The sequence below is a fragment of the Acartia tonsa genome, chromosome 10 (assembly GCF_053477335.1).
Source record: "Acartia tonsa isolate MP-2025a chromosome 10, ASM5347733v1, whole genome shotgun sequence".
Classification (NCBI taxonomy): domain Eukaryota; kingdom Metazoa; phylum Arthropoda; class Copepoda; order Calanoida; family Acartiidae; genus Acartia; species Acartia tonsa.
The window spans coordinates 24,389,799-24,401,434 of record NC_137269.1 but is presented as its reverse complement, the minus strand read 5'-3'; the positions used below and the strand labels follow the sequence as shown (position 1 = coordinate 24,401,434).

Below are 11,636 nucleotides of genomic sequence, written 5' to 3'. Positions count from 1 at the left end.
AGATTTGCGTCCTCACAAATGCACCCAGTGTGACAAGGCTTTCAAACACAAGCACCATCTCACCGAGCACCGACGGCTACACAGCGGTGAAAAGCCGTTCCAGTGTCCCAAATGTTTCAAACGATTCTCGCACAGTGGCAGCTATTCCCAACATATAAACCATAGGTTCTCCTACTGCAAACCGGCGGCGTCGGCAGTTGAAACAAATGCATCAATGGCAGTGTCAACAACATCAGCTGATGAATCCAAATCTGTAACAGCTGTTTCTACGTCAATCAAAATGGAGTCGGATGTTGATAACATCAAAACGTTGCTTGCCAATGGATTGATAAAGCTGGAACCCCCTTCAGTGTTAGCAAGTGTTGCCAATAGTTCTCTACCAATGCCAGAAGGTGTCATTAAATCAGAACCGTCATCATCTATTGTATCTGCTGCTGTTCCGTCTTCAGCGGCAAATTCTTTTTCCAACCTGGTGGCCGGTCCCGTCCGCAAGGCAATTCAGAATGCTGTGCAGAAAACAAGTTTTGATGGCAGTAACAGCCAGTTGAAACCAGTTCTTGGCAGTAGTAGTAGTGACAGTGGAGCCAGCAGTAACCAGTCAAAACCAGTTTTGTCAAGTATCAATGGAGGAGCCAATATCATTGTGAAACAGCCAATGGCAGTTTAGTCAATCAAAAATGAGTGCCAGTTAAAATAACCAGTTTTTTTGTGGATAATAAAAAACCTGCATTATACCAGTTTAAGTCATCAATCAGTTTTTTGAAATCTAAAGCAGATCAAATTGGGGAAAATTGTTTAAAATGAACAGTGAATTTCTTTAGTGGACTAATAGTATTTTCAACAAATGAAATTAGTGTGTGATGAGTTTTTTCAAACCATTGAGATTTAATTAAGATTAAGATTGAAAATTTCCAGTGCTATTTATATAAAATAATATTATTTAATGTATATATATTTTTGTCTTTTTATGTATTAAGCATTTACTAGATATAATTACAAGCTTGCAAACAGTTGTGTTAGGAAATTATTCAAGTCGTCCAAAAACTCAGTTGATTATTTATTGTTGAAGTAATGAGAATTTCTAGTTTTCAGTATATTTATATTTTAAGCTGTTAAATCTTTCAGTTTTTTTACTAAATTGGAGATTTTTAATATTGTTTGTTTTGGAAATAAGAGCTTTCACTGGCCAAAGAATAAATATATGAATCTTTTTTTTAAATCTCCATAATTTAAAACTGTTTGACTTGTTAAAACCGCCATTAAAATCAAAATGATAAATAAAATTAAGCCATTGAAAACACGAGCTAAAAATCCCTTGATGGGTGATGATTTATATATTTATTAAAAATATATGACTGAGTTATTTTAAATTATAAAAAAGATGTATGTATAAAAATAATATTTAAAATGCTTTGATAAGTGTGTATTGCTTATATATTATGAATTGATGATATTACAAAACTTATTTGATTAAAAGATTGACAGATTTCAAGAAAACAATGTACAAATCTACATTAATGTATTTTTAATTATGTTTCTCAATTTTCATGCCATATAAAATTGTTTGAATTAATACTTTAATAAGTTTTTAAAGTTTGAAATTCTCAATAAGTTCTCAAATTAAACATTAATATCTGTGAATTCTTTAAATGTGCCAACGAAACAACGATTGATTTACATCGAAGGTTTCATTACAACGAATTTATTAATGTGAAATTTATATCATTTTTTGAGTGATTGTGTTTTAAAGTTCTATCAGTGTACAATAGCTAAATTATTTATTAAGAGCAAGATCACAAAACCTCTCATTTTGTTTTAATAAAGTTTTATTTGCATTAGTGCAAATCTTTCAAAAAGTATGATTTGCTAAGAATAAATAGCAGCAAAAATTAAAAACAAATTGCGTCCATTTAAATAACATTTTACTTTTACAAAAAAAATGAAATTTTCGTTAAAAAAATGCTTTTTTAAGCCTGGACAAAACCTGCATTATAGAGTACAATTTTAATAATGTATATAAGTATAATTATAAACGGCCTACATAATTTATATAATAATCTTTATTTTATTTAAGTATGGAAGCAAGTTATGAATAAAAGGCCTAAATTAAAGAAATTTTGTATTAATATTTTTAGGACAAAATATTTGTAGTACATAATTCTAAAGAAAGGTTAAAATTAAAAATGTTTCTTTTCTGTTAAAAAGATAGTCTTAAATGTTTAAAAATAACGAAGGAATAATACTTCGCTTCTCCGTTGATCAAAAAAATCTTCTGAAATTAAAATGGCTTATTTCATCTTTTCTTTCTGGTAATGCATATATTAGCATACCTATTTTAGTGATTGGTATACCTATTGAAAGGGAATGAATTTATAATGAAAGATTATCTATTTAGCAGAACATATGTAACCTTTCAGCTTTGATTATTACAAAAATTGTGATTTAATTTCCAAATACTCCAGTTTAGACTTCTAGTCGAATAATTATCATTGCGTAAAAATAATATGATGGTTTTGTTTTAAAAAATGCTTGATTAGTGGTATGTAATTTAGGGTTCTAGCAATTTAATTTTTAATTTAAATCATAAAAAATGTATTAGAAGAAAACTAAAGTCTTTTTGATACCATTAATTTAACTTTATTGGTTTTAAATATTTGAAATATAATTTTTTGTAAAAATGGCAGCTTTTTAGTAATTAAGACTTCTGAAGTTATTTAAGCATTTTTATGATAGCGCAACCTAATTTTTTTGCTATGTTTTTAGCTCTAAGATGTAAATATGATATTAAAAAAATGCCAAAATGTATTTCTGCTATTTCAATGTGGTGCTGAACTATAATATTAATATGTTTGAAAACTCACTTTTTTATACATTAAACTACGTGACTGAGCTGTGTAGGGTCATGTAATACTATATTTAGTTGATACACTATGCGTTGAGAGTCATCAATATAATCAATATGTATATTACAACTCGCTCACGCCTCATCTGACGGATAAATGGGTTCTGCGGAAGATCACACAAGGTGATGAAAATTTGTTAAATATTATGACCAGGGAACAAAGAACAGTTTTTGATTAAACTTTATGAGTTCTTCCCTTTTATGATTTTTTTAAAAATAACTTTTTCTTCAAATTTCTAAGTTCATACACTTAATCAAAACCAGTTCTGGGATACCTGGGCATAATATTTTGCTAATTTTCTTCAACTTGTCGTGTGTTCTTCTGCAGGACACATTTAGACTTCAGGTGAGGTGTGCGCTGTTTACTTCACAGTATGATTTAAACAAAGATAAGTTCAATGTTTGGCTTTACAAAAAGAAGGCATATGACTATTGCATTTTGTGTGTAGAATCGTAATCTGTTGAAACATGTCTTATCTCCTCTTTTTCTTTTTATATTATACTAGTATGCTAATTAACTTATTAAAATAAAGTTCTAGTAGTATCAATTCAACAAAGCATATATAATATATATATATATACATTTATAAAATTTGTGTAATTAGAAATTTTGGTAATGTCCTGTAAAATTGGATATAAAATACGTGGATATTATGACAGGAAAAATTAAGTCGTTAATATAGGTTGCTACATAGGTCCTCATTTATTGGTCAGTTCGTTCCTCGAGACGAAGGGGAGGGGATGGGGTAAAGGAGGAAGATGGGGTTTTTTCGTTATATTAGCCAGCTGAAAGTAATCTATTTCAGTGTATCCAATATTCTATATCAATTCCTGTAAAACCAAAGTTACTAAGAATCATGAAGAAATTATTGATTTAAATGAATTATGATTTGAAACCAACAACACTACTAGAATGTGTCTTTTCATTTTGTAAAGCCAAACATTGTAAACTTGTATTTGTTTTTTAAAATGATCTGTGGCTGATGATCTATATATTATTGGTAAACTGAAATTAGTTTCCGAATGTAAACACATTTTCCTAGGTGTTTCCCAATCCTATCTCAATATTTGCTACTAGCTAAAAAACCTTCAAACTTCCAAAAAAAAAAAATCTAAATTTGAAAAATTTAAACTTTGAATGTATAATGTATAAATCGTTAATACATTCAAATTTTGATTTTTTTTTGAAGTTTGAAGGTTTTTTAGCTAGTAGCAAATATTGAGATAGGATTGGGAAACACCTAGGAAAATGTGTTCACATTCGGAAACTAATTTCAGTTCATCATATTATTATATTATATTATGTGTACAGTTATCAAACATTCCGTAGACAGCCAAGAAAAATATTTTTACAAAAATTACAACGGGACAGACAAATCTTTAATACTTTTTTTCCAGTATGGCTTCGAAACTGATTAATATCCGCAGGTTTTTAGCCATACTCAAGAATCAAATTTTCCACGAATATCAAAATAAATCATAAAATGTATACCAGTTTTGTTAGTCCAGGCCTTCGGCCCCTCGGAGTTGACAAAACTGTTTTTAATCTTGCAATTTTTCATTTTTTTATGTACTACGTGATACTAACTAATAGTTGATTAAAACCCTTTAAGGCAAATAATTTTGAAAATTTCAGGGGTAAATTTAGGGTAATTTAATTGACTGAAAAATCTCTACAAAGATCCTTTTAAGAATCTCCTGTTGTAATATTTGTTTATAAAAATATTTATTTGTGAGGCTGCCAGTAAGCTGATATTAAAACTATGTATATGTTATTATTTTAAAAGAATATTATTATTATTATTAAGAGAAAAAATGCAAAATCTCATGTTAAATATTGCTTCAAAATAAAAGTATTGATAAAGCTAAATTATTCTTTTATTTATAACAATAAACAAGTATTCAAAAAGGACTCATATGTCAATTAAAAAGCGCTGCAATAACAAGCTAATATTTCAAGAGAACCATTATAAATATCCTATCCTCTTATATAAAGTACTAACCTTTTTTGTCTGTAGCGAAGGATCTCGCTAACCACTGAACCGATATGGTTCTCCTTTAGAGGGAAGTTTCGTATTGGCCCTGAGATGGTTTTAGGCTATTTTTTTTATTTTTATAACTAAGTCTTTGTATGGTTTTAACCTATTTTTCTGCCCTTCCATATCCTTTCGAATTTAGAGCTCCTAGATGCTAGGGGAGCAGCCGCTAGTTCTATAATATAAAGTAGTAGAGAAGGATCTCGCTAACCGATGTGGTTCTCCTTTCACAGGGTAGCTTTCCATAGGTCCTGAAAAGTTTATAATTATTTTGGGGGAAGGTATCTCATGAGGCTTCGAGGGGCGGAGCCGCTGGTTAAACTGCAAAAGCAGTAAAAATTATTTGGCCCCTGTATTTTATTCTCGTGGAATCGAATCTTAGGCAATTATAAAAATTTTAAAAATCCAATAAAAAACAAGGATATTATTTACATTCTAATCATAGGAGTAAGTTTGAATGGTAAGTTAAAACCTGCAACAACAAAAAGGTAATTTTCTCTCCAGTATTGCATAATATCCAGTGAATTTTTACCGGTTATGGACCATTCTGAATAATTATTTATCGTATTTTACGATCCGCGAAAACCTGTATTTAATACGATTCGATAAATAAATATTATTTATGTTCACGGTATATTTCAATCTGTTTTCTAACTCGATTATTTTAGTATTCGTATTAATTAACCTTTTAAATAGAACTGTAATTTGATTATACACTTGCTAAATGACTTAATTAAAAAAATTGAACTTTCTGTTAAAAGCAAAATCATTGAAAAAAAGAAAATATAAAGAATTACTGTAAAGAAAGTAGACCCGTTAGATTTTAGTTTATTCTTATCATTAAACTTTATATAAAAACCACTGCAGACTAGATATTTTTTACATGTGCAAAAAAACAGAACTTTACTTTTCAAGAAAGTTTAATCTTATTCCATGCAAACCGACGAAAACATTCAATTATACAATTATAAAGTTTTTTATTATGCATGGCTTTCCGCGGATATTTAAATCTAAAAATCTAAAGATTGATTCCATGTTTAGGCCCTTGAAGGAAGGGGCCAACAAAACTGATACAAATTTTATGTTTTATATTCTATTACTCGTGGAAAATTCTCTATAATACGATATGATAAATAAGTTTTCTGTATGACTTAAAATCTGTTTTAATACTAGGGATATAAATCGGTTTTGAAGCCATACGGGTAAGAAAATTATTTGACAATGAAATGTACGTATACTAGACTTTTTGGGTAAGATTGTATGTACCTTTGAACATTAGGGTAAAACAATAGAAGGGGAAAAGGTTAAATAATTACATGTCCCCACCCTGAGGCCCCTGTGCCGACTTTAAATTAGGTCTTTGAAAATCAACCAATAGCGTCGGGTATATTAACACAGCCAAGTAAAAGAGTAGAAAGCAATTTGCTAGCAGACGAAAAAAATTCCCCAACAGAAAGATCCAGGTAGTTGTCTGGTTATCCATCTTTATTTATATATTTATTCTTTAATTCTGTGGAAATCAACAAGTCATAATCTAAAATGTTTTCAAGAAAAGCCCAGCCAAAATTATACAGCCGTTTAAAGATCTTGAATAACAAAGAATATTTTCTTATTTTAACCCATTTTTGACACCTGTGCAATTTGTACATTGTCTGGAATAGAAAAGAGTTTTTTTTTAAGGTTATTTAATGATAAGAACTTTTTCTAGTAAAGTCACCAGCACCTTAATCTTCAATACACTTTTTAGATCAAGAATGAAATACAAGGAAAGTTTATTTTAAAAAGCTTCAGACAGCCACATAGATTGCACTATAGGCTTTTATTGTGTGCTTTCACTCTATACTATATCTTGACCCAACGACTCAACCTACTTTTGTTTTTAAATTTGAAGAAGAAAAAAACATATTTTTAGCCCCTGCGGGGGCTCCAACCCTGCAGAGCCCTATCCCCTAAGCTGCCCTATAATCTTTCTTAACAAAGCTAAAGAATACATATGCTGAAAAAAAAATTTTGTATGAATTTTTAATGAATCGCCTAAAAACTTCGATTATAATATATGGATGTAATACTTTAAAATTTTGTTTTATCTGTGCGCTTTCTAAGCAACATAGGGTACACAGTCAGCGTTTTGCCGTCAGAAGTTATTCACGTTTTTCTTTTGTTCGTCTGACTTGATACTTCAATTCTATTATTTTCTTTCGATGTTGATCTAAGCCATACATTGTACAAATATATGATTATAATTGTATAATTAACATTTTGCCCTTTACAAAAAAAAATATTAAAAATCACATTTCCTATAAGATTTAATCGTTAGTGTTTTTAGGAAACTAGCTGCTCCGTCCCTAGAATCTAGATGATCTGCATACCAAGTGTAGAAAGCAGCGTTGCGGAGCCGTTTGAGTTTGGTGTGGCTCCGGCTCCAGCTCCGGCTCCGGATTTGGCTCTGGCTCCGACCTATAATCAAGAAAAACTCGACATATTTTTCCCACGTCTATTTTTGACTTTTGAAGGTTTTAAAAGTTCAATTTTTGATAAAAATGGACTTGTAAAACTTAAAAGGGGCATTTGCACATGACAAAACAGAGTTACCAAATTATGATTTATAAAAAATCTCTTTATTTATCTAGTCCGGAGCCGTGTTTTAACGAAAATTACGGCTCCAGCAAAATATGGTGGCTCCACGGCTCCCGGCTCCGGCTCCACAACATTGGTGGAAAGAGAAGAAAATTGCCTTAAACCATCCCAAGATATAAATCTAAAAATTTAATAGACAAAAACCATCTTGAGACCCATGTGGAGATTCCATAAAATGAAGAACTCAATCGGAATAGGAGATATTGAAATCTAAAACCTTAGACAAAAAAAAACTACTTTTTTTATTTTTCTTAGCTTCCCTACTATAAATATAAACTTTCTAAAGTATGTCCATATGTCCACTCGAGTAGATTATGAAATTTACTTATCTAAAACATGTAACAATCCTGTTATATAAAGTAGTAAGGTTTTTTTGTCTAAACAGTAAGATTTTAATAACTACTAAACTGATTGAGTTATCTTTTTAGGGAAAGCCTCACTTATGTCCCGGGCTGGTTTTAGGTTATCTTTTATTTTTAGATTTAAACCTTGGATTTTCCTGTCCCCTTCTTATCTCTCTTGGGTATAAAGCCTATAGATGCTAGGGACGCAGCCTCGAGTTTTTAATAATTCAACAATTTAAAGAATCTCATATTGTATGTTTTAGTGTACTTTATTTTTCCTATCGATTTAGAAGTTATCCTATTATATAAAGTAGAAAGCTTTTTTTGTCTGTAGCGAAGGATCTCGCTAACCACTGGACCGATATGGTTATCCTTTGCAGTGAAGCTTTTTATAGGTCTATGAAAGGTTTTTAACTATTTTGGTTGAGGGTATCTCAACGCTCCCAATAAAAATGACTTTCCACCAAAAAAAAGGATTTATAGAAACTTTTTAAAAACTCTTTTCCCCTCCAATCTTTAATGTCCCTAGAGGCTTCTAGGTGCGTGTCTGCTAATTATTATTACAGCACTAGTCATGTACATAGTTCTCCTTGTATAAACATAATGAATACAATCTTATTATGCCTAATACGTTTTTCGTGCCCAATGATAAAATGACTTAAAACTACTCAATGACAATCCCCTTTTCTTTTATCTCATATAAAATTGTGCCTATGATGTTAAATAATATTCTGTATATGGGTTTCAAACAAACTAGGACCATTCTTTCCATAGATAGAAATAAAGAAAGATAACAAGATGGTTGACTTGGTTGAATTCGACCTCCTCATTTTTAGTTTAGTTTCAAGAAAAAAAAAATTCTTATGGTAAATTTGTTTGATGAATATTAGGGTACCCTTCCCCAAAATAGCTTAAAATCGTCTTAGAATCTATAAGAAGCTGAATTGTTAAGGAGAACCATATCGGTTCAGAAGCGAGATACTTCGTTACAGACAAAAAAGCATACTACTTTTCCGTTCAGTTTTGTAAGCATACATTCAGACAGATTGATGGCCAGACGAACAGACAGACAGGGCTAACCCAACGTTAAGTTTATAGTTTAATATTATTATTTTAAACAATTAAACTTTACTAAAAGGGAAACATGCACTTGTAGAGTTTAAACGATTTTAAAAACGAAAGCGTCCTTACTTGCATCCTTACTTCAAATGTGTATCAGGGGTATATATATCTTTCTTACTTTAAAGTTATTTATCGTATCGTATTATAGACAGCTTTCCGGGTATATAAAAATGACACGTTATAAGAGTAAAGCCAGTTTTGTTAGCCCCGGAGAACCGAAGGCTACGGCTTAAAAAAGGTGGCTATTTATGTTTTGATTGTACTTTTCGTATGAAATTGTCTGTAATACGCAGCTATACATGATTTTTCAGTATGGCTGATCACCGGTTCTAATCCAGCGGATATTAATTCATGGTGTTCCTAATCAGACGTCAAGAGTTAAAATTTTTAGAAAACAGGACAATTTTATCTATGAAAGCGAAGCTTAAACAAATAAATATAGAAACAAACAACAATTATAAAGAAGCAATTATTGTAATAGTTAGTAATATGTGCAGAATTTTGCACATTAGTCGTCATAAGAATCACCATTTTAATTAATTTATCAATGTAGTTTACATAATGTCCTTAACCTTCTTGTAAAAACTATGAAGGGCACCGACCACTGACAGACCAATAATTAAAAAAGTAAAAGAAATTTTACTGTGGATATATTTATCCTCAAAAACTAAAAAAGGGCATACGTTCTTACTTTGCAAAAGATTTAAAATAGCAAATTTTTTGGAAGTTTAATTTCAGAAAGACATAAAACGATAGGCCTTTAAAATGATTAATTTAAGTTCAAGAAGAGTCGTGGAGAGGTTCTAGGCTTTTTTTACACACACTTTTTCTTTCACAATTAAAACCCTTAGATTCTATGGACGAAGTAAAAATTCTGTATTTAAGTAATTAGATGTTTGTATTTGTGTCTATTAAGTACATTAAAGGGACTGTGAACGTAAATTTTTCTCATCTTAATATCAAATCTTAACATTATCTCATTCATAATATCTCACAGATAGAGCAAAACGCGCTTTTGTTTGCTTAAAAAACGGCTTTTTCCGACGATTTTTATAAGGTAAAGGGAAAGGAAGAAATTTTCCGTATTATATAAAATGTGCATTAAATTGCTTTTTTCTTTCATTATAGCTAAAATTAAACTTTTTCACATAGATCTTGATTTTTCCTAACGGTTAAGCTGACTTTTAACATAATCCTTGCTTTAAACCAATGCATAGTTACTTAGAAATTGTTAAAATAAGCAATATTTTTTATTGAAAACCAAATACAATAACAAAGCTGGAAACGGTTTTTTTTTATTAGTATCCAATTAACTTTAGATGGCCCAAATTTAATTACAAATTTGTAAATAATAAAGACACAATATTTCTTTATAAACAGTCTGATAAAAGTGTAAACTAATTCTCCAAAGTGGGTTATTTATTGTCCAACACAATAAAAAAGGATATTTTTATTAGGGTTGGGCCGGATATCCGGTGTGGCCGGATATCCGGCCGGATATCCGGCCATTTTCAATATCCGACTGGATACCGGATATTGAAACTATCCGGCCGGATATCCGGCTCTATAATTTTTATACTTTACACCAAAAATCTCTGCTTTTTAAAATCTTAAATGGCTATAATTTTCTTATTATTGAAGCTAGAAGAACATTTTTTCTGAATAAGTTTAACTTTATGTAAATTTATATAAGATTTCTGAAGAAATTTTTTTTTACTAATTTAATATCTGGTAATTTGGCCGGTTATCCGGCCGGATATCCGGTAATTTGGCCGGATAACCGGATATTTGCCGGATATCCGGCGTTGGCCGGATATCCGGCCGGTTACCGGATATCCGGCATTTGAAATCAGCCGGATATCCGGTATCCGGTATCCGGCCAAAAAAGTATCCGGCCCAACCCTAATTTTTATTTTAAATAACCCATGAGATTCAACCCTTTGTAGACAGTGAGGTATTTTTTTGTCAATAATACGAATTTAAAATAGGTCTTTATTACCTAATTACTACGTTATAAAAAAACTAATTGGCAATTTTATATCATAAAATAAATCCTTAACAGTAAGTAAATTGTTTCAACTATTTATGACAAGTTAAATATCCCTACAAACATTATAAGAAACAAAAACGTTCAGATTTTCCCTGTTTTTTCCTTTTTCCATCCCAAAATACCATAAAATCAAGGCATTATTCCTGTATATTTTTGTTATTAGGACGTTTTTGGTTGATCAGTGTAGTGAAATGTGCTTAGAAAATGTTAAGATTTGATAATCAGATGAGAAATTATTACGTTCACACTCCCTTTAAGCGGCAATTAGAGAAACTTGAGGCTAATGTCAAAGATATACTTTAATAGGGTAGTATCTTAGCACATACACAGGAGTAGGTACCAAGTAAATCATTAAATGAAAAACATTTTTAATTAAAAGAAATAAATAATAAAAATAAATATTTAGCTATTTTTATCTCCTTTTTTGTAAAAACGTCTATATAAATTTTTCGCGTACCTACATATATAAAAGAAATATAAAGAGTTGCGTTTAGTTATAATTTATTTGCACTAGTGGACACTAGAGTTTTGCACAGTGTTATACA

The 11,636-nt window shown here is 30.4% G+C and overlaps 1 protein-coding gene across 3 annotated transcripts in view; it reads left to right on the top strand.

The window, feature by feature from the left end:
* Positions 1 to 4,013, top strand: part of zfh1 (Zn finger homeodomain 1) — a 168,487-nt gene extending 164,474 nt beyond the window's left edge. For all 3 annotated transcript variants that reach the window (XM_080174064.1, XM_080174063.1, XM_080174065.1), the window contains exon 8: positions 3 to 4,013. In XM_080174064.1, coding sequence (XP_080030190.1) covers positions 3 to 667 — 665 coding nt within the window. In that variant the 3' untranslated portion in view covers positions 668 to 4,013. The remainder of the gene's footprint in view (positions 1 to 2) is intronic.
* The last annotated feature ends 7,623 nt before the right edge of the window (positions 4,014 to 11,636 follow it).